Source organism: Amphiura filiformis, chromosome 5 (genome assembly GCF_039555335.1).
Source record: "Amphiura filiformis chromosome 5, Afil_fr2py, whole genome shotgun sequence".
NCBI classification, from domain to species: Eukaryota; Metazoa; Echinodermata; class Ophiuroidea; order Amphilepidida; family Amphiuridae; genus Amphiura; species Amphiura filiformis.
The window spans coordinates 34,922,609-34,947,326 of NC_092632.1; the positions used below are offsets into that span (position 1 = coordinate 34,922,609).

The 24,718-nt window shown below is 36.1% G+C and overlaps 1 protein-coding gene across 3 annotated transcripts in view; it reads right to left on the reverse strand.

Annotated features, from left to right (window-relative positions):
• Positions 1-24,718, reverse strand: part of LOC140153037 (papilin-like) — a 128,811-nt gene that overhangs the window by 14,635 nt on the left and 89,458 nt on the right. For 2 of the 3 annotated variants that reach the window (XM_072175634.1, XM_072175632.1), the window contains 20 exons: positions 21,408-21,589; positions 18,613-18,748; positions 17,475-17,601; positions 14,217-14,228; positions 11,991-12,201; positions 10,784-10,951; positions 9,906-10,079; positions 9,328-9,510; positions 8,155-8,293; positions 7,889-7,997; positions 7,245-7,459; positions 6,375-6,566; positions 5,776-5,949; positions 5,012-5,212; positions 4,121-4,339; positions 3,160-3,387; positions 2,423-2,635; positions 1,868-2,098; positions 868-1,086; positions 232-498 (listed from right to left, as the gene is read on the reverse strand). In XM_072175634.1, coding sequence (XP_072031735.1) covers positions 232-498; positions 868-1,086; positions 1,868-2,098; positions 2,423-2,635; positions 3,160-3,387; positions 4,121-4,339; positions 5,012-5,212; positions 5,776-5,949; positions 6,375-6,566; positions 7,245-7,459; positions 7,889-7,997; positions 8,155-8,293; positions 9,328-9,510; positions 9,906-10,079; positions 10,784-10,951; positions 11,991-12,201; positions 14,217-14,228; positions 17,475-17,601; positions 18,613-18,748; positions 21,408-21,589 — 3,600 coding nt within the window. The remainder of the gene's footprint in view (positions 1-231; positions 499-867; positions 1,087-1,867; positions 2,099-2,422; positions 2,636-3,159; positions 3,388-4,120; positions 4,340-5,011; positions 5,213-5,775; positions 5,950-6,374; positions 6,567-7,244; positions 7,460-7,888; positions 7,998-8,154; positions 8,294-9,327; positions 9,511-9,905; positions 10,080-10,783; positions 10,952-11,990; positions 12,202-14,216; positions 14,229-17,474; positions 17,602-18,612; positions 18,749-21,407; positions 21,590-24,718) is intronic. The other variant, XM_072175633.1, reaches the window with a different exon arrangement.

Genomic DNA, 24,718 nt, shown 5'->3' on the forward strand with positions numbered 1-24,718 from the left:
CTGCCAATAAAAATACCAGGTTTCAGTCATATCCTGTAAAGACCTTAATTTCAAACAATCCTGAAAAAAGTTACCAATTACAATCCTCACGGTCCTCTCTCAAAAATATGAGTCTGATAAACAAACTTTGGTTATTTAATTCACTGTTAAGTGTTACTAGTTTGAAATATTCCCAGAAAACTGAGACAACTGTTTCCTCAAAATTGTACTCTTTAGGTACCATTTCCTCACCTGGGCATTGTAAAAAGTCATCAGTAGCTGAGGGTGTCTTGCCATCGGGACAGCATCCATACAGCGAGAAGTCACATCTTTCATGTCTCATTGTAACCAATCCCAAATTATCTAAATTCTCTGTCATCACACCAAAATCTATAGGTGGGGCTGTAGTAAAGGTCTCTGATATGGGGTTGATGCGGGGCGATGTGGGGTTTGTGGCTACTGATGGTGATGGGGCATAGGTGATTTCTGGCAGGATCTCTGTGATTAAACTGTAGTATTCTGTAAAACAGATTAAAATAGTTCTTTATTAAGTTATTTTACATCTTTTGACATTGTCTTATATCTACTAATAAATTGCGGAATAAGTAAGTTTTAGGTCTTCATTGACGATATCAATACAAAAATTAAATTCTTTCAAATACATCTTTTTATAACTTACAGACAAAGAAAGCAATTCCATTCAGTAGGTCACCATGTGACGTGCCTATTTGACATGTTGTTATCGGGCAGTGTATCATTAGTACAGCTTACCTGCTGTTTACTTACAACTATTTGCAGTTGGTAGGTCTGGCACATAGGCCTATACTTTAACCACAAACTCAACAACAAAGCATGTACTACACTGAATATTCAACACAGTTCCCTTACCACTGCAGTCTGGTCTAACCCCTCTGCTTTCACCGTAGCTTCCAGCAAACCTCTCTCCCGTTGTCTCATTAGCACAGTAACAGAATCCTGTGCTAGCATGACATTGTATACGCTCATACAGACCAGCATCTGTGCATTGAGGATAATGTGCTCCAAGCAGACCACTGTTGGATACATCTTCTAGTTCTGCATGGCATGGAGTTGCTCGTCGTCTGGCAGCTGAAATAAGCATCATTTTAGGTGTGCAATTAAAACAGGATAATCAAGACATATCATAAGCTTTAATGTGTGATTCCTGGATTGCCAACATATAGAACAGATTCATTGGCTCTAAAAATACAACATATGGTAACATGGGGTAAATTAAAATTTCTTATGGTAACATTGGGAATGGCAATAAATGTTTGATTTATCAAGTGGAAACAATTGCTTTGTGCCTATTTTGCTTCCTTCTTCAAAACCAATTGATCAATGACATTATCCCAAAAAGCACACAATATACTAGTATAAAACATTTTTCTTGTGTAAACAATACATGATATACCAGTATTTCAATATGTTTTTCACATCTTTAAATAATTGTTACTATTTTTTATTTAGTTCCTACACACTTGTAAAAGTTAACAGGTTTTAGGAGCTGAAGAAAAAACAACTTATTTTCTCATTTTGATAACTTAAGCAAGTAACAAGTTCAGATGCTAAAACCAATATGTCCATTTTTCTCAATTTGCAATATTGGAAAATATAACTGGCCTAATGAAAATAATGATAAAATATTTGCAACTTTTGATCATATTTTCAAAAATTTCTCTTGGAATTTTAAAAATAGTGAATCAATTTCCCGGATCAATTTAAAGCCAGTATTATTGGACACATTTTGGTTTTCTATTTCAAAAAGTTTGGCATATATCATGTTATGCATCTGCACTCTTCAAGTATATCCTGTACATTAGCCGATTGCATGATTTTTTGCTACAAAATACAACAGCAAGTAACTTACTCAAGCAGTTTGGTTGATCAAATCCAGGGGGTGTCCTAGTGCCATCAATCTCTTCTCCATTCTTATTAACACACCAACAGAATCCAGTGCTAGTATAACATTGCATTTCCTCATATTCACCATCCAGATTACATTGTGGTACATATTGCCCTGGTTGAGTACTGGTTTGGGTGTCAACAAGGAGGCGATTACGATGACGTTGACATTCTGTTGTGTCTGGTTCATATGCCTCTGTAACATGAACAGTTTATGCATTAAGAGATTTACTTTCATCATTCTGTCTTCTACAGGAACACACATAACAGAATGTGCATGCACTGCTTTAAGTGCTATGAATGCCATCAGCTAAGACAAAACTCTACTAACTGAAATAAAGTCAAAAGTTCTGAGTCTTTTTGTGACCGGTAAATGTCTAATGATGGGGTGAACAAAAACTTATAAAAAAATAATTGCATTTGCAGTCAATATTGACAGGATCTTGATTGAGAATATTGTAAGTGGTACCATGGTTAGGATGTTCACAGAAAATCTTTTACTTTGCATTTCTACACTTACCATCACACTGAAGAGAGAATCCCTGTGCAGCAGCCTGCCCAACAGGGAACAGCACATCTCCATTAGTCTCATTAACGCACAGACATTCATCAGCGCCCTCACACTGTAGTCTTGCAAACACACCTTCGGGGGTGCACTCTGGGATGTACACACCAGTTTGTTCCCCAGAGGTGATACTGTCACGCAGCTTGAAACATGGAGTCTTCTCTGGAGCTGTATGCAAGTAACAATATATACAAAAAATAAATTAAAGAATTAAAAATTTGACCAAGTAATTATGAAATGAAAATAACATGTGTGACGCGATCAAGGTGAAGGAGTCTGATGTCACTAATATTAGCGTTGAGTTATTATTTTGTTTCTTATTGTTTTCAGTAAATTGCCTAGAACTTGGAAACCAGAAGTTTAATTTCCATGGACGTTGCATCAGAATGTAGTTTTTAACTAGGGCTTATAACAGATGTAAAATTTCTTTTGGGTAAAACAGCAATGAGTTTAAACTTTGCTTGTGAAAATGAGTCTAAGCAACACTGGAAACCAGTCTCAAGTGGATCAGATGACCAGATCAGTCGATCATACCTGATGAAGTCCCCCGATGCGAAGGACGAAATATTGTAGTGAGTAATAATTCAATTGGTTTTGTCAAGCAAAATGTCAGTTCGGTATTTTTTTGCTTGTATAGTTTGTTTTTGCATATCAGATTTAAAATAATATAATTCAATATTAACTATACTTACAAATACAGTCTGGTGGTCCTGCTCCTGGGCCTATCCTAGTGCCTTCTACTTCTTCACCATTCTCATTAACGCACCAACAATATCCTGTGCTACCGTAACACTGTATATCTTCATATTCGCCCGTCTCTGTGCACTGTGGAATGTATCGGCCTACCATTGGTTCTGCTGCTGCGTCTGCCAATGCAGTTCTCTCATGTATCTGACAAACTGTTAGCCTTTCAATAAAAGCTGCAAAAGAAATGGAACATTTTGTAAATTTCTAACAGCATGATTCTCTACGACTTCAAAAAACCCAAAATATTCATAAGACAGCCTATGATCTTTGAACACCTTCTTCTATTTATTATGTGATCTGCCTTCCTCACAAGAGAATATGTGAGAGCAAAAAAAAATGTTACTAAGGCTTTCTGTCCAGTTCAGGAAATTTGTAAAATGAACATAGGGACATCAAAATATGTCGTCTGTTTATTCTGTGATCTGCCTTCCTCACAAGAGAATATGTGAGAGCAAAAAAAAATGTTACTAAGGCTTTCTGTCCAGTTCAGGAAATTTGTAAAATGAACATAGGGATATCAAAATATGTCGTCTGTTTGTAAGAAATTGTGCTGCCTTTACACACAAGTGTACTATGTTGTGATTCTCAGAATGACGTCTACGTTTTAAGGCTAAGCACCGTAAATCACGCCAAACTTGAAGCAACGTGACTAAGATTGATATCTCTTAATAATGATCATTCACTGAAGTCATAAAATTTGCCACTTCAAAAATTTGTATTTGGTGTAATTCATTAAATTCACCTTTACAATGTTTATCTTTTGTAAATCTGTTTTAGCCACATAATTCTGTGACACTGCTGGCTTTATTGAATGGCCTAATCAATGTCAAACATTTCAATTTACTTGCACATTTTCTTTCAATATAGAAATAGTTAACAAAGTCAACCATTAGCATGTGTTCTTACCTTCACAATCTGGCCTCTGTACTCGTGGTCCTGGTGCTTTTCTGCTATCATTAATTTCAATGCCATTTTCATCCACACACCAACATTCCCCAGTGTTCCTATGACATTGCATGATCTCATACCCTCCTTCCAATGTACACTGTGGGACGTAGATGCCAGGATGAGTCCTAGACTGCTTTTGGGCTTGGTCTCTGAATTCTTCGCAAGACGATCCCGGTACTGAATAAAATAAGTAATTACATAAACTGCAACTTTAACTTTGAAGATCATGTATATACGCAAAAACAGATTTTTCCACTTTGCTGGAGGTGAAATTTCAACAACAAGGGAAGGGCTGTAGTATTTCCACATGTTCTTTCCTTGATATAGTTAAACTTAAGGCTTTCATTTTAATTTGTTGCAAAGAATACTCTTTATTGTAATCTGGAATTGATTTCTATGAGAAAAATAAGAATCATGATGTTCCCTAATATCATTATGACAAACAGTTATCTTACAATCAACATACATATCTTACAATTTTCTAACTTGTCACTGTTTGGATAAATGAGTACATGTTTCTTCTCTTATAAATCTTTGATTGCTTTTTCAAATTTTAGACCACTGGTTTCTAAACATTTCTAACCTACGAAACTCGACTTTAAGAGTCTGAACTCCAGCATGTGTGTGTCATTCATGGAGGGTAAATTAGTGTACCTATTTTCTATTTAAAGACAAAAATTATCGTTCAATTTCTGGCTTTTACTGATCAATACCAGAGATACACTATTTTTGGTCTCCATGCATGACAAACTTTAATACGATCAAATACCATAGTATCATGCACTGGGTTATTAAGTCTATGTTTAAAAAAAACCAAACCTAAACCACTATAATAGCCCTCAAGATTACCTTGTGGTTCTACAACAGATGACTCCTCTCCGATAACATTACAAGTTTCTTGACATGACCGTATGTCTCTGAATCGATTGGGATTACCATGGCATCCACTGTAGTAGAATTGCTCACAGAGGCCACTGCTTTGGTCAAAGTAATACATGCGAGTGGGAGTCTTATTACATCGGCCAGGATCTCGTGGTAGTGTGCATGGATCTGAGGTAATATAGAAATGGTTGATAAAAGTGAGTACATGAAAACGTAGGGTGCTAATCTTTGCCCGGTACCCATGCTTGTAAAAACAAAACAGATCAGCACAATATAAAGAGAAACATATCAGAAAGGGCGTAATTTACTGCACAACAGACAGAAATCCAAACAAGGTTCATTATCAAAATCCCAGAAAAGATATCCAGTTAAGTTAACTCAATCAGTAAGCTGTTGCATGATGCAAGTTCCAGTCAGCAAAGTGCTACTTGTGCGAGTTAATAAAATCAGTGTATAAGGGTTGGATTTTTTTGCTAATTCTCCATTTTTGACATTATTGACACTTACGGTCTGTTTTATAATCCTCTGCTTATTGATATTTCACTATTTGGTTAACACAAGGGTATTAAATGTTTATAGTTACATCTTTTAGGGTAGCAAATTTGACTGAGGTACACTACTTACAAGCTGTGCTTTATTCAGCGAGTATGTACCGTTCTCAAAATAATCAAATGGTACATGACCGGATTGGTGTAACGGATCTAACGTAGCGCCTACTATGTTATATTTACCTTTGTTGACAGTACTGCACATGATGTCACATTCCTGAGGACTACGGAATCTGTTATTATTGCCCCTACATCCACCATACAAGAAATGTTCACAACTTCCGGATTCAATATTGTAGTAATATGATGGGATGGCAGCCTTGCATGGACCTATCACCTTGGGTTGCATACACAGATCTGATAAAAAATGCATCATATTAAAAGAAGTCTATAAAAAATATATATCATAATATTGTATTTCTTACTGATCAGTGTCAATGTTGTTCAAAAACATGTCTTTAAGATTTTTGTTGGTCTATCTGAGATCAGAAAGTCACTATATTTCAAGTTAGTTCAAAAATGTACTTTGCAATCTGCATCGGCAAAAGGGAGTATGGGCGGATGAAAGGATGGACAAGACATGACAGATGTGTGGACAGACAGGCAGGTAGGATTGATAGGTTGGTAGGGAAGTTGAGAGGCAAGGAGGTATTGCTTTTGGTCAACATCTACAGAATATTCAGTGAAATTGTTCTTTCAACCATGCTTATCAGTCACATTTGAAATATCTTATCATGAAATGCCATAACTCCAATAAAATATAAATTTATATAATCTTGTACCTTCTTGAGGTAGTTCATTCATGTCATCACCGCATCCAGCTTTACATTCCTCCTCTGAATCAAATCTATTAGTGTTTCCTTCACACCCTCCATACCAGAATTGTGTGCAACGACTATAATCTGTGTCAAAGTACCACTTGATAAGATAATCACTGCAGACTCTACCAGAGTCCCTTGGTAGAGTACATGTATCTGTAAAACACAAAGAACAGGTTGAGTTAGTTAAAAATAAATCAAAGTATTGCAGAATTTGGGAAGCCAATGTATAAGTCCAGTTCTTCACAGCAATGAATGTGATATTCGAACTGAGTAATCACAATACAGTACAGTTTGTCCACTTTGAAGTACAAAGTAAAGTATGCAGTAAATTACACAGTTTCGGCGCGCAATAATGTCAAAAGGAATTAACATGCTGCTAGGCGCATACAATTGCATGAGCGACTTAATATGTGATGCACGATACGCTTCCGCAAAATGTGTGTACCTTACTTCGTACTTCAAAATGGACAAACTGTACACAAGAAAGTGTAAAAAACTCTCTAAGAATGTACAGACAGTCATACCCACCATATGACAACAGATTTGGTATCAGGTGGAATTTTAGGCCTGAATTGGGTTTCAATTGGGTAGTATGAAAAAAATATGGTTGTTTGGTGGTACACCACCTTGGAAGTCATGTACAGTTTTTTGAAGCACACTTTTGCTTCTAGATCTAAGCCTGCAGTTAACATAAAACTTGGAATAACAATGTTTGGGTGATGGGTCTCAATGCGAGGAAGAAAACAGTATGTGTTACAATCAGACCACCCACCATAAGAAACTGGTCAATATATGTAAAAAAGAAGGAAAAGCATCAAATGTAAAACTTACGTTGTTCATTTCTTTCCTTATCACACCCTCGTCCGTTAGGTCCTGTTGCTGCATCAATACGATTTGGACAGCATCCAAATTGTGATATTTCACAGCCGATCATGGTTGTAGGTATCGGTGGTGTGACGGTTGTGAATGTACTAGTCACTGTCTGGATGGATGGTGTCAGAGCACTCCTTGCCGTTGCTAATGGTGATACTGGGGCCACAGTTGTCCTGTTGTATGAAAGATATGTTTGATGGTATGACATATTTCAACAGAATAAAAAGGCTGAGATAATAATGATAGTCCAATGTCTTTGCGGATGATTTTCCATTGTGACAAATGTGTCTTTGTTCTCTTTCTTGACATTTTTGGCAGCGGACAACACTACGATAAATTTTAGCTGGCTGCAGAAGATGGTAACGGCAAGTTCCTGCATCTCTTGCAATGGAAAAATACCCACAAGACATCCAACTAGAGCCTGACCTTAAGAATTATTATCTGTTTCAGCAAAGATGTCCACTCCCATTATATTTTAAGAAATTAAATAAAGTAGTTGAAACAGGTCAATCCTTGGACGAAAAATCTAAACTGTCTTGACTTCAGATTTATCTGCTTCATTTTAATGAATTGTTACACACTAATGATTATAGTTTTCTTACCTGAAGTTTGAGGTACATCCCTCATTGTTTGGTCCTGTACGTGCAGTTCTACCATTAGGACAACATCCATATGGGCTGGTTGCACAGTCTGTTAACTCTCCACTACCTTCTGAGGATGGGAAGTAAACAGTTCAAATGTTCAGATGTTGAAAATAATACTCTCTTGTATACAATAATCGGCAAAGTTATATGAGGATAAAAACAATTGGTAATTGTGGAAGTTTCCAATATACCCCCTAAAATAAACTATAAAGTTGGCTTCTTACCTTCACATTGTTGGTTGTTACAGGGTTCTTGGGACTCAGGCTGCATGTCTTCATCACATCCGGTATCAGGGAGTAGTGCACCATTACCAAGACACATCACATGACGCTCTCGTTGTCCACCACCACAGGTTGCAGAACACTGGCATAAATCAAATCAAAATAAATAGAAATAATAGATGGCAAGTTGTGAGAGAGAAGGTTATGAAGTGAATTTTCAATCTTTTGATAAGTGAACAATCTTCTTATATTTCATTAAGGGCTGGGGTATGAACGTTTGGACAGTATTTATTTTGGGACATTAGAGCACATCAGACATATCGAATTGCATTCTGAATACGAAGAATGTCATTCTGATATCAAATAATTTTGATTTTTTGAAATTCGCAATTTAATACACATTTTATGGCAAATCATTAAAAATTGATATTTTGATATTTAACAGTACTTGAAGTAAACTTTATAAATCTGATGATTTATACTTAAGGTGTATGTAGGTGGGATGAAAAGCCCGACGATCAATTGAAAATTTCGACCTTTCGTATTGAAGATATGGATTTTTTTTCCCAAAACACCAAAAAAAATTAGGTCTTTTTGGGAAAAAAATCCATATCTTCAATATGAAAGGTCAAAATTTTCAATTGACAGTCGGCTTTTCCTCCCTGCTACATACACTTTAAGAATATATCATTAGATTTATATAATTTACTTGAGGAATGTTATATATCAAAATTTGAAAAATATCAAATTTTTATAATTTGTCATAAAATTTGTATATTGTGATTTTTAAAAATGAAAATTATTTGATATCAGAAAGACATGCTTCAGTATTCAGAATGCAATTCGATAGGTCTGAGGTGCTCTCATGTCCCACAAAAAATACTGTCGAAACGCATAATAAACGCTCATTTTGGATCCCTTAAATGCTTTCAACAATTATTTTCATCATATGATGTGAGCAACCGAAAGGAGTCGGAAGTCTGACATTTTAGGTTGCCGATATAAGGAGCCCAGATGAGTGGGAAATGTGTCAGAATTTCCTGTGAAATCCTTTTGTTTTTGACAGTGATTATGAAACGTTGTATACCTTTCTAACAGAGTTTTGAGAGAAACCAAATGTGGAATCTGATATTAGACTCATTTTACTTGATCATACCATACATTATGTTGACATACCTCTGTCCAGGGTCCAGTAAGCCACATTGAGTATTCACACGGTCCATTATTGCAATGTTCCATGTCTCGGAATTTTTCAGTATTGCGGCATTCACTCTCAGGGACTCTTCTCCAACTGTTAGCCACCATCCTGGCACACATCACATTCCTGGAGCGCATACCTTCCCCACATTTTGCTGAACACTGTTTATAAAAAAGTTAAGAAATTTGCATTTATTCTCCACACTGAATACAAATCTTGCAATATATAATTATCTTGGCATGATATGATCTTGATTGGATAAATTGTATTGAATAATATCATAACCTGGTCTGGTTTGTTCCGTGTATAAATAAGTAAGCAATAAGCATGAGTTTTAGTTCACTTTACAATTATACCACAGATGAACTATGTCCAATAACTGTAGAGATCCCCACTCCCTTAATCATTCAGTAAAGTTGGGAGCATGCTACTGTTCTTAAACAACATTCTGGAGCCAGGCAATGTTATTTTCTGAAGCTCCAACTATACTGTGTCTTGTCTCAAGTTGCCAGTGCATTTAGCCACCACTATATATCAGGAACATCTGGACTCTTACCTCACTCCATTTAGAGGCATGCCATTGTGCATTACATGTTGCTCTTGAGTCACAAGATTTCATCATCTTAGGTTTAGGTTGTCCTTCACAGAGATCATCTCTGTACAGTAAACCATCAAAACTACCGCAATAGATCTGACGAGTCTGCATACCATGACCACACTGCTCTGAACACTAAAGGTAAAGATTTACAAGAAAAAAAGCATTAAAGAATATGAAGGGTTCATTACTATAGCAGATTCAACCCATCGTGGGACGTTTTTCCAACAAATCCAGCCTGCCGGTCAATCACCTGTGCCTCGATCTTCTTTAGCGTGATATGCATGATCGCCCAGTAGCCTGAATTTGTTTGAAAAATGTCCCACGATGGGTTGAATCAACTGTAACAAGTATAAGAGACAAAACTACACATATATAAATACACTATTGGAGTATCATATTAGGACCATGAGATAGAAAAAATGAACTTTATAAATCCACTTAGGGCTGACTTCAAAATCCAACCACTGGACGACTGCTGTTGCCCTGTCAGAATTAGCGGTTTAACCATGTTCTATTGTTCAGAATAATAGCAACCAGATTCAATCACTGGTTCTGCTAGGGCACTGGTCATCAACTGGCATTTATGTTAAGTCATATACCTTAAAGAATATTTGCTTATAAAAATTGTGAGTCCTAAAACCTGTAAACAGAAGCCAACCAGTTTCAACACCCTAATATTTCTTCATGATCATGTTTTCCCTTCATAAATTAAAATCACATCTCACAGTCTGCCTATACACCATACTCAATAAGATCTATTATGTGCCGATACTCTTTTTGCAAAACAATCCTTCTTTATAGAGAAACATAATAAAGAAATAAAGCATGATACTTACATCTCCCCAATCTGACACCAGCCATTCCACTCCTTGACAAGGTTTTAGGTTACACTCTTGTTCTGCTTCTGGCTTCTCACTATCATCACATGTGATGCCAAGAATGATGTTATTGCTGCTACAGGTCACTTGTCTGGTCTGAATGCCTGGACCACATGGCTCAGAACACTGAAGAGGAAGAGGAAGAAAATGTAAAATTATGTAATTATAAAAACTTATTGTCTTTTTGGAAACTTATCTATACCTCTTAAAATAGGCCTTAAAAGTCTAGTCATAAGGCTGACATTACTGTAATTTAATAGCTTTACTCCATACACGTCAGACTTGTCTGAAGAGAATTTCAAGGGACAAAATATCCTATGATCAACTCATAATACGCTGGCGAAGTTACACAATTAATCGGATTAATTACCATAGCAATAGGTGAAAACAATTTTGAACATATCGCGCTGCACTACAAGCAAGTTACACTCATCACCTATGTATGTCTGCAATCATAGATTGAATACAATACTGGTCTTTTCAAAGATACTAATCTTACAGGTGCAAGTAATCAGCATGATATGGTTCAATGAAGAGGTACCGCATGAACGTATCAGTGCAGCGCGGTATATTCAAAAATTGTTTTCACTTATTGCTATAGTAGTTAATCCGATTATTACGTAACTTCGCCAGCGTATAGGCGAATATTATTTCGATTTTGTTACTGTGCACCTCAATAAAGTTCCAAACTTATGCTCGCGTAAATTTACAAAAGCATGCATCAGTCACATGATACCTAAAGCACACTTCGCATAGGTGCTGCACCCAGCTGTGTGTATGCCAGTTTTATATGAATCCACAGTGAGATTTGCTGCAAGATTGCACATTACGCCAAGATGAGTTTCACTCTTTATGATCAGTAATGTCTCCCTCTCCTTCTGTAAGAGGTAAACCTGATATTTAATGTACACTAGCTCTGTCAACCTGGTTCACTTTTAGTGACATTATTATGGTATGGTATTCTGGGCATTTTTACAGACTTTTCTAATGTGTAAAATACCCAACACTACAGAATAAAACATTTCAGTATCATATCAATAAAATATATCTGCATTACATTACATCTCTGCCCACATCAAAAATCTGCATATACCAAGAATTAGCTTATATTAAAATTTAGCACCCAACTAATACACTATAGTGTAATAATCTACATAGCACTAACCTTGGACCATTCTGAGGCCTCCCAATCAGGACAAGGATCCTCATTACAGCTCTGTCTATACACAGGTTTGGCTCCAATGTATCTACCACAGTAATCATCCGATACCATCCTGGACCTGGAATCATCTTGTACCTGTTCACAGTACACTAAACGGACCTGATCACCACCATTGCAATCTTTAGAACAGGTACTCCAGTCACCCATGTACCACCTACATAGAGAGAAAGAGGATGAAATCAAGTAATACCAGTTATTTGGAATATTTCTGTGTTATTAAAATCTTTTTTTAAATTGCTTACTGCATGCAGAATCATAAATCACGATACACAAGACCAATATTCCACAGTGCTATTAATATGTGCAAGGCCAACGGTAATGATTTCATAGTTTCCTGTTGGAGCGCTCATCATTTTTCAAAACTGGCCAAAACCTGGCCGAAAGTGTTGACTTGTCACTTATGTCCGTATCATTCTTGTAAGCATTTTAGCAGTGTTTTGCAGCAGTAGGGGTAAAGCATGTGCTAAATAATGGAAAATTTAGAATTCCTCATCCCTTTCCGGAGCATTTTTAGATGCGCTTGCAATAAAAGTCATTTATTTAAAAAGATTCTGATTTCATAATATGAGCAAAGTGAACCTATGATATGCTGCAGTAATTCATTTGAAACATGTTTTATTGTTTTAATCTGTATATTACCCTCTGCAAATAGCAAATAATGAATGATGCAAAATAATGAATAATGAAATGTGACCTTGTCCCCTTCTCAAGATCTCCAAGAGGAAACTATGAATTCATTGCCGATGGCCTAATGCAATTAGGTTACAAATACTCACTTGATGTAATAATAATTACTGATTCCAATGACATGAAATGGGAATAAATAAATGAATAACCTGGTTGTCTTTAATTGTGCTAGTGTTAGAGGTATGATGTACCAATGGTTGTAGGTATCAGTAGGTGATAATTGTTTTGGATCGCTCTTTTAACTACACTTAAATTAAGTTATAGCCTAAAGTTTGATTCAGACTCCACATCAAAGTATGATGCGATGCTTTTAAAACATTGCAGCATTGCGCGATGAAATTAAAATTTCATCACACGATGCTGTGATGTTTTAAAAGCATGTGGGGTCTGCATCTCCTTTTATGGTCATTCTGTCGACCTTTATTTTCCAGCAGCCAATCACAACTGTGCACGGCTGCGATATTGCAGCATGATGCGATTAAGTTGAACAAAATCCAACTCCATCACAGACCAAAATTTCCACAGCGCAATGAGAATTTTCACCGCCAAGCTTGTAAAAACCTGGCTCAGCTTTCAGTTTTTATAGCATCGCATCGCGCTACGATGTGGAGTCAGACTTAAATTGTTTTGAGTTACTAAGCATTCAAAACTGTCCACAAATTAAGATTCAAATGGGATGGGTTTATTCCTTTTTGATGAATGTTCTGCTCTGTGTTCATTAATTGGTGTCATAAAGGTGCATGTTAACATATTACAACATTTGCCTAGATTTGTAATAGGGTGCTGTAAGTATCCTTTGTGCAACTTTTTCTTCATAACCATAGGCCTATATTGTGCAAGTAAACTCTTCTGGATCTTCTGCTCTGTATTTCATAATTCATATTCACTTAACATTTACACAATGGACCACAATGCTCCAAGAGATCAATTCTAGAAATTGACTAAACTAATTTTGTGGTGTGTTCTCTTCAAATTAATCAAAACTGGACACTGATTTAAAGGAGTCACATACCCAGTCAGGCGCTGTAAAAGGTATTCCAAACTGATGTCTGTCTTAGTACTTTTGGTGTCAGGTAACTTGGAACATAACATGGTCTTTTATTTCCATGAAAATTACCATACAAAAAGATAAAAACATATGAACAGCAACATTTTACAATTCTTATTGCTCTTTTTGCACAATTGTCCTTGGACTTCCTAAAGTTCAATGCCCACTTTTGACTGATTTAATTGAATTACACCAAACAAATACAATGAAGTAACAAAAGTCACAAAAAATCACTGAATTGATAGAGACTTTTAAACCGTGCTTTACAAACCCCATACACCAAAATCATTGAATAAAAAAAATGAACCAAACTGAAATAAAAGTTATGATGACAATGTCCAAATATACCATGAAGCAACACAAGCCATAGCATACACATAACACATATCCCAAGAGCACATTCCACACTATCACCTGTGCTGTTTGTCCCTTACCTTGATTGACTTCTACCAATCCAAATAGCATGATAAAGAACGGAATAGGAAAAGAGAGACTTGAGTCGGGCATTTCATGTATGATGTTAATAGCAAGCATACTACAGTGGTTAGCACTACACTACAGACATGCTCTCAAAAATGACATATTTAAATCACTGCAATTAAACTGCTACCAAAATGGTGCAGAAATAAGAACTTCACACACACTTTGCAAAAGCTTTCTGGTGCGTTGCCCATTTGTATGAAGAACTTTGTTTTGGTAGCAATATGGCGGATCCATGCAAAGGGTAAATTATAGCTTAGCAATAAGTAGATTAACGTTTTGAACCACCAGGTTAAAAACCAGTTTGACCCCTGCAGAAATAATGGTTTGGTCCTGTTAGTTTATTGCTAAAAGATCAATATGAAGTGATATAAGATCAATATGAGGTGATACATGTGTATTGTCTATTTGTTTATCATGGGCACCATCAGTGTTCATTGGGCCAATCAGCGATCACCTTTAACAAGGCTTGATTCTTGTGTGTGTGTGTATGTACCACCATTATTCTGTCAACATTCATGCAGACAAGTCATGTGGTGAATTTTTTCTCCCACCCACCACTCCCTATTGCAAGGTGTGCATTTAAAGCCATTAAAGGTTTGAAAATAGTATAATAAAAGTTTTAAAGTTTATGGCTAATTAAAAAATGTTGATGTATAAGAAAGAATAATCTTGGATAATCAAAGAAAATTTAATAAAATATGTGACATTATCTGAAGAAGATTATATTGTAAATTAAATTTAATACTGTAACAAAAAAATGTGCAACTCACTTTGCTTTGTTTGTTCATTTAAACTACTGGGTGAATAACCTACACCAGGATATTATCGACATAAGTGTGGTACCAGTAGCAATTATAGCAAAGATGTATTAATATCGAATTGCTGGACTCGTGGAGCAGTTTACCATTGGTATGTTATCTAACAGTCCTGATGATCTTTTTCAAGGGGCTTATTTAATCATTTTAAATATCTAATTGTTTTTGATGTAGTGCTTATAGATGGGCAATATATGTATTTTATAACGTTTTTCTGGCGAATAAAATGAAATGAAATATGTAATTACTTACAAGAGTTAGGGGTGTGCAATTTGACATATATTCATATGCTCTGGGCTCTTTTATATTTATGATGGCGGTATCAGCAAAGTTCGTTATGATAAAAATGTCATAAGACCACCCTGTGCTTGGCTATATTAAAGAATAAATTTTGCAGGTACTTCATCTTGTAGAAAAAGTAGTTTAGCGGTAACTCTTCTCTGAGCTAGTTTAACATGTTGAATGAACTGTTCTATGGGTGTGATTTAACTTTCACTATAATATTATCAAGGATTACTCAATGTTAAAACAGTCAAGTAAGGCAATGTTTTCTAACATGTATTTAATTATGTACATGTATACTTTATATATTTTCATATTGGATTAATATACTATTTTATATCCAAATTAACCTTTCAGGAATTTCTCTCCTAGGATTCCAGGAAGCAATCTCTTGGAAGAACAGTATTCATGCACAGTTATCGTAAAGATTCAGCCCACTATTCACTAATATAATTATTCATTTGTTTAGTTATGACATGATCAGCTCCTGATTCATGATCAATTCAGCTCCCAGGTAGATTGTTCACTGGGAGGTACTAGATTCCAGGTAGATTGTTCACTGGGACGGTATATCCAATAATATATTCATTATGACATGATCAGTTCCCAGGTAGGTTGTTCACTGGGTTGAGGTAACTTAGGTAGGTTCATCTGGGTCCTGATTCATGATCAATTCAGCTCCCAGGTAGATTGTTCACTGGGGAGGTACTAGATTCCAGGTAGATTGTTCACTGGGGCGGTATATCCAATAATATAGTTTTGTTATGAATTAATCAGCTCCCAGGTAGATAGTTCACTGGGGAGGTATCTTAGGTAGGTTCATCTAGGTCCTGGTAATAATACTAACTATATTTTCAAAGTATTGTGGAAGCTGTTTTCTTATGCAGCCGTCAAAGGGAGTCTTGAACCTACCCTCCTCAAGGGGTTCACCTTGATTCACCCTTCAAAAATTATTTTTAGGCAAAGATTCACCTTCTGTCCAAAAATATTAGTTCAAGATTCACCACAAGAACAAAATTATTAGGTCAAGATTCACCTGATCTGTGAATGCTGGTTCTATGTAAAAGCATATAAACAATCCACATGAGGGTAAAGATTAGGCAAAGATTCACTTTTGCAATCATATGTTTGGTTGAAGATTCACAGCATCTGAAAACTCATTGGGTCAAGTTTCGCCCTATGGTTTTGTCCAGTAAGTTAAAGATTAGACGCATTTTCACCAATGACATGGTGAAGTCTTGAGGAGGGTAGGGTCAAGATTGCCTTTGACGGCTGCATTAATGTGCATGCTAATTTATTGTAACATATGATATTTGATGCAAATAAATATATGAATGTCTGTCTGAATGCCTGACAGATACGCAATTGGTGTTTGTGGTCGAATTATTTCTGTCTGGGGGTAATTTTCTAATGCTGCACATAGGCTCCTTTGCCTTACAGTAAATTTCACATACAAATAGAGATCTTCCTCCTCTAAAATCCCAACAAGAATTAAGGGTCTTTGCCCTATTTGCTGGGAGGGCACTTTTAGTTTGTGCCTTAAAATCCGGTTATGTGAAGGGAGCCCATATGCCCATCATTTGGATATCTTTTGTTGGCTTTGTCAGTGAACTTGAATGCTGACATAAGATTTTAAATACTTATACATATTATTTTGATTGCAATCACTACAGTCCACACAACATAAATTCATGCATTCTTCATCAGAGAAGGAATTTTAATTTAAAAGTTTTTAAGTTCTCTACAGCTATAGAAAGAGTCATACTGGAAGTTCCATGGATTAAGCAAAAAACCTTTACACTCTCATCCTAAACATGACATATGACAGCAACAGCAGATTATTAAAGCATTACTCCCACATGTCATGAATAAGACTCAACATATGTTAGTAAATAGCAATAAGACTGCACACCACAGCACAACTTCATTCATTGACCATGTCTTCACTTATGAAAGTTAAAAGCCATAAGATATTTCAGAATTCAATTAGTACAATGGTAAAGATGTATCACACAGGATAGTGAGGAACTATGTAGAAGACTGATATCCACACCACCAGACTTTTGACTTCACAAATCCACAAGTCAGAGGTGTGGCTCTCATTATGCTTACCTTGGTGGACATGGATCTACATTACATGTCTTGTTGGAAGTTGGCTTTTCTTGGTCAATACATAAATAATCTGGTACAACTTTGAAATCAGAATTTCTTGCACATGATACATCTCTATGCTGTGTACCTGAAATGTTAAAAAAATATGAAAAGTTACTTGCTACGTGAGTCCGGATGATCCTTAATACTATACTGACCAAAAGGATTAATCCCTCCATGATGCCCATACCATTGACACACACTCACACTTTCGTATTTTTCAATCACAACTGATGGAATGATCCCATGAAATCAGGAGTAGACAACATAATAATGGCCAAGTTGGTAAAATTGTGAAACCTGCACCTTCCCGAAACATAATACATTGGTATAAACTACAAACTCATTTGGAGCAGGTGCATCAGGTTGTAAGGGCCCGACTGGGGACTCATTCTCCCTTCCTGTCCTGTTCTGGGTATGACACATGCATGTCTTGATCAATTATTCTTGTGGAACTTGGTGGCAATATCCTCTGACAACACATCACATAAAAATGGTTCATTGGATATCCTAGCACTGAAGGCAGACACCTGGAAGACCCGCCCTGACCTACATAGACATTCTGAAAGATGACACAGAACTGGAGGCAGCAGACTTCGGGACAGCAAAGGACATCAGAAAATGTGAAAAGATATCACAGTTCACTCAAATTAAAGCAAGTAAGCACATACAAGTTGTAGAGAATAATAATGGATTTTGAAATACTAGGCTTATAGAGGTTTTGGGATTCTTTTATGGTTGCATCACTTTCAATGTCACAGTACCTTCACTTGCAGGTGCAGTTGAAAATCATTCATCGATATAATGTTGTCACCCTTTACTACACATGTGGTACCCATCTGTCTTGATATTTATTGAAAAACCTGGCTAGGTCTTCCAGTCTTCTAAATATAATGTTGGGTCCTCTTGGAAAATTGTATGACCTCTTATAGCCATTGATAACATTAATATACAATTAGGTCGACCTTATGCTCATGTCAGTCTTTTCCATATCACTGTCATTTTGATTCAGCCTGTATTACTATTACATGGCTTGTTTAACATGTTAGCCATCACATAGTCCCAACAGGCTATATCCCTAATGGCTTCCAGTACTCACCTCCCCCACATGATAGTGAACATTCATCAAATGATCCAAAGATCCATGAATAGGTATCTGGTTTGGTGGCTGCTTCACTGTCTGCTTGCACAGAATACTCATACAAGATACCTTTATTCTTCTCTTGAGTAACAAGCTGCATTGAAAAGAAAAAACATCAAAACATAATGGTAAAAGGTTCTTTAGTAAAAGTGTATAGACATGTGTATGTGTATTCAAAATGTGTAAAATATGTTCTAGTCAGAGCACTAGCCGGAATTATTTTGGGGAGGGCCGATTTTTGAAAAAGTGGATCTCATGGGGGCACCACACAAAATTGCAATTTGCAAGAAATTGTGGGTGTTATTGGACCAATTTTCAGTGATTTGGGAGTTTTTCTGGGCAGACGTTAGGAGACTTTTTTTTTTTTTTTTGACTACAGGCCTGGTTACAGTTCATTTCTCTGGCCTACAACTAATTCACGCAATTATGTTCTGTATGTTGTTGTTTGACTAAGAATAAAGTTGTAACATTGCTAATTTTATTTAAATATAAAAGATGTGCAATAAACACATGGAGAAATAGAGCACCTTTGTGTCAGTTTAGTTTGTTGTCATGGTTACAGCCACCTCCATCTGGACTTCCAATTGGATGAAGCATATCCTACTCATCCCATTGTCACATGTCATTAGCATCATGTCATCCAAACATGAATGGTGGTGTACACCTACATACCATTTGTGCCCATGCATTCTATTTCTAGTCCCATAGAGGTAATCAGATCTTGTACCCTCTGGTTCAACTGTGGTGTATTAAAAGATGCCTGCTAATGCACTGAACAATTCTACTTCCAGATGTGAGTAGCCCAGAGGAAGTGTTGAAGTAATACAAAACATTATTTGGATACAAATATTTGCAATATCATTTGGATGAGTTTAATGTAATAATAGTCAATTTGGAGAAGTGGGTGGAAAAATAAGTTGAAAAGTGTGTCAACATATGTGTATAGAAATTGACAGTGTTTCCAGATGTGTGTCTGTCAACAAATTCTGTTTGATATGAAATGGGGACTAAATGTCAAAAAATAGTGGCTTTTTTCGGCCAAGGCGGAAAAAACAAGACTTATAAACACTGTATTGATATAGAATGGCGTGCATGTAGTTGGGCGCAGTAATGCTTGATTGGCGTATGCGTATATGTATTTATGTGGGGGTGAGTTGACGTGCGCAGTAACAAAAGACAAATAAACATTGAGGGGCTTTCAGGTTTATGCGGGGCTTAATGGCTAAAATCGCCAAAAAATGGCTGATTTTACATGATTTTTAACAAAGTGCGGCACCAAGAGCCCCCCCCTGGACATGCCACTTTTGGATCAATTTTAGTTCAGGGGAGTGAAATTGTCACTTGCAATAGGCAAACATTTTTTTGAGGGCTTCAGTCATTTGAAGAAGAAAGAGACAATTTTGCACTAATTTGACCCCCATGAAAACGAGCAAAAACATTAAATTTATATATGCTACATAATCAACAATGTCAGCTTATCAAAAATAATTATTTTAATAATCATCATACGGAAACCGATATTATCAGAGACTACAGCTTCACAATATCAGGTTAATGAACAGGCTTTTGTATTATAAAACAATAGAGTCTGATACTGTAGCATAACACAGTTACCCAGAACCGTTACTTGTCATTAATTACTTTGTTAGTGAGGCTAATCATCATGGGGATACCCAATCTACTTCTTGTTTAATTAGCGAGTTCATACCAGTGGTTGAATCAAGTTTTGATTTCATGGTCTAGGTCAAACCGTAGCAGGAGGGACAAGGTGTTCAGATTCAAAAGTGATACTTTTAGTCTACTCTTACACAAAATTCTATGGCCAATGTTATACTATGATACTACACCAGTATACATGGTATAGGCCAACACTTTGTGCATAAATTTCAATATGAAATTTTTCAATAATTATTATTTGGAATCAAACAATAAAGTTATTAAACATCACATAATTAATTTGTCATTATATTGCCCTCTCCTAGCTCAGGCATAAGAATGATCATTCATGAAAAAACCTGAAAAGTTTGAAAAAGCCTGAAAAAGTGTGTGAAATGAGACTAAAAAGGCCAAAAACAGGCTGAAATTAAAAGAAAGTGTGGAAATTTGGACCACAAAAAACCAAGAAATCCTGCAAAAGCAGGACAATTATGCCTGCTAGCTTGATACACTTGGACAAACTGGAACAAGATCTGTATACTGCTACCAAAAATACTGTATACATAATTCACATAGCATATATTAAATGAAACAATAAATTTCGGCTAAAATATTATGAACAGTTTGAGGAAAGGGGAAAAAAGACAGTTGAAATATGCCCCTTTCAGGCTGAATAACAAGACAAAAATGATCATTTTCAACTCAGTTGAAATGAAACACAGGGAATCTACAGTCAAAATTAACCAAATTGCTCATCACAAAACAGGAGGAAGATCTAGTATTTCTGCATCAAACTGAACAATTTCATTATTGTCCCTGTCCTTTAGAATTCTAACCATATGCAGATTTTCACTGGGCCTCAAGGAAGAACAGATGATTAATTGTGTTTTCAACTGATTGAGTGTCCCAGGTTAAAGAAGAAATAAAACAAAAAAACAAACAAAAGATAGTGTTATTGCATTTTGATGATTTTGAACTTAACTATTCCACTTGTTCTTGATCTCCCGATTTGTGTACGTTTTTACTTTCACTGTAGCTAATTTTGAGTGTAAAAAGTGTGAAAATTTCCCCTTTTACAGTCAAGTTTGTATACCTACCACCACAAAGAGAGGTTCAGAAGTTGGTCCAAGTGCTCTGAACACCTCAGGAGCATTGTTACGTTTGCGTTCCGCTGTGAATCTCTCATAATGCACTGTAGTTCCGGCTACTGAAAATGGCTGAGGAAAATCTATGCTGAAATTGCCGTTTATGTAGTACTGACCATTGGCATTGCGTAAAGCTGTGCAGGAAAAATAAAATGGTAACAGAATCTATAGATTAACAGATATGAACATCACCATCACAAAGTTGAACAAAATAAATTTTAACTATATCATCATAAAGTAAAGGTAAAGGAGATCGGAGCAGCCATCTCTTTTTCATTGGTGATTGGGTCAGACTCCTCCATGTAATGTTGCTATAGGGGGATTGCTACACCTCCTCCACAGCAAATCTGTTACCTTCCCAGCATTAAAGAATGCCGGTACCCATTTATAAACACCTGGGTGGAGAGGAGCAATCAAGATAAAAGTGCCTTACTCAAGGGCACAACACGATGGCGTCGCCGGGGCTCAAACCCGCAACCTTCCGATTATGAGTCACAGCCCATTCCGCTCGGCCACCGTGCTCCCTACAGTATCATCATACAACATATTATTAGTTAACATTCCAGTCACTGTCCAAGATTTGAACCTGGGACACTTGTCCATTTATATTGGTCTGATAATCTGATCATTTTTTTCTCATTTAAAAAAATGACAATTATGTGTAAGGGAAGCTCAGTAAAAGTGGCATAAATCAGACAATTTTGTTCCAACTGAGAGATTTTCTAAACAATACAGTAAAAATATTTCAACAGTTGCTACAATGCATTCAATGATTTGTGAAATCATTTTCAAAAAATAAGTTCAATAAAAGTTTAGTATATAGGTTAATAGTTACTTAGACAATCACATTATGACAATTATGCACTCATTGTATCTTCTGGATTGATGTATTTCTACCTTCTGTTCAAAGACTGCTTTGTTCAAAACTTTGACAAATGACTCTTCATTTCAGCTCATATTTGATTTCAAAAACAGTCAATGTGCTATTTGTCACAACTATTTTACAAGATGGATAATAAAATTTCACATATGGGGATTGGTTTGGTAATTGCAATGTAAAAATGTATTAAATAAAAAGCTGACGAGGTCTTTCACAAATTTCATATGACAACTTCATAGAACTTTAGCAACTAGTTCAATTGTAAAGGGCAACCAAAGTCAAGCTAAATAATTTTTTGGTTGAAATAAATTTGTTAAACATAGTGTATAGCCGAAATGATTAATTTTTCCAAAAAACCTGAAACTTCCAGTTAAAAAGACAAATTAAAGAGAATGAAAGAATACAATGCAGAAAGAATGAAAAATAATAGTAATGTAGAATGTAACATAGAGGAGGCGGATGAGGAGAAATAGGGAGAGGAATGAGAGGAGGAAGAGGAAGCAGAAGATCAGTAATATTACTTGTTCACACTTCTGCAACTTTGACAAATCTTTGACAAAAATACTGAGAGGGAGCAATAAGTGAAATCTAAATGCATATTGAAACTGCCTCAGCAAATACAATTCCCATGCCTGATAAAGGAGGATTTAAGGAGCCTGGAAATATAGCATTATTGTCATCTCCAAGTCAAATAATAATATGCCTCATGCAAAACAAATTCCTCTGCATATTAACACTGTTGAGAATGGAAATATGATATTATACTTGAAATGTTATTCTAGTTTCAATATCAAAACACAAATATAGCCCAAATAAACAGCGTGCTAAATACAAGTAGTTTCATGTTCACTAATTAGCTGCTGGCTTGTATTGTCTTGAGTGTTAAAAGCATGACCTTTGCAACCTATGAACTTTTGCTTGCTTCTCTATGGTAATCATATTTGTAAAATAAATAAATGATAATACAGGGGACTTGAAAATGAGTAACTGGATGCCCAAGGAATACTGAGATTGATGGAAGAGAAAGATGGGAGACCAGGGTCTATTGGTGATACAGAACCTGGAGACAAATCTGTGCAAAGGTATGCATTGGATTGGTAGGGCATCACACCATAATGGGGAATTGCACTATTCCAGGTGAAATGCATACACAAGGGCCATAGCAAAGTTGATGAAAAATGTGAGGCAGCCAACACAAATGTGGGGCGGCCAAAATACAAATAAGCCCAAATTGAAAACAAAAGATATAAAGAAAAACACGCAAATTTCTCAAAAAGTATTTAGTCCCAGACCGCCCGCTGCTACAGCCCTGCCATACACCCCCTAAGACATTAAGACATGACCTTAATCTCCATTTGAAATATACACCCCTACATGTATATGGAAGATTTAAGGTCATGTCTTCCATAGAGGTTGTATGGATTTTACCTGGAATATCCCATTGAAACTGGGTTGTAAGTACCGTAACCACTCGGGTATAAGCCCCCCAGATGGCAGATTTCGCTTAAATAATGGGGGTGGGCTTATAACCGGGGAGGGGCTAGTACTTGAATTTAGAAATAAGAAAAATCATCCCCATTTGTGTATATGCCCAATGTACCAGTAACTTCTATCATCTAGGCCTATGTCAATTTCTTAAAATTCTAAGTGTGGAATGTTAATTATCAACTGATATTTTTTTTTATTTGTTCTTAAATGTAAGAGAAAGCATTGATTTGATTTAAGAACTTGGCCAAAATTTAGTACTGGGCACCCTTATTCCCAAAATGTTTTGAAAAATAGGGGGTGGGGCTTATACCCGGGTGGTTACGGTATATAAATCTTGGGTAAGGGTAAGGGGCTAAATTGACTACAATCTATTCACAGAATTATTGGTCATAGGTGGTGGGGATGGGAGGAGGGGAGGGGGTTATTTTATATCAAGCCATATAATTTACATGTACATAAACAACAATGTGAACATATTTTTCCTTGCAAATAGTCATATAACAAAAAAGCTCAAAATTACTTGCAGAAAAGCCCTGACACTCAGCTTGAACTTTTTTCCATACAAAACTTCAAATTCAATATGTCATGACAAATTTCTTCCACACTTAATACAGATATTAAATTAAAAAAAAATAAAAAATCACACCTACACGATTGTACTATTGTTATCAAAATTCATAAGTGTCACTTTCTTTTAGGACTCTATCATTTCATCATGGCTTTTTTTCTAAGCTTGTTCTGGGGACCACCAGGGTTGCCAAACCTGCAAATTGGTAGCCCAATTGGGTGACTTTTGAAGATTTTCCCTGCAACTAAAATGACCATTTCCCATCCCATAGAACCAATGGTTAAGAACAAAATGGGGCAACTTAGCATTGGCTCCCGCAACTTCAGT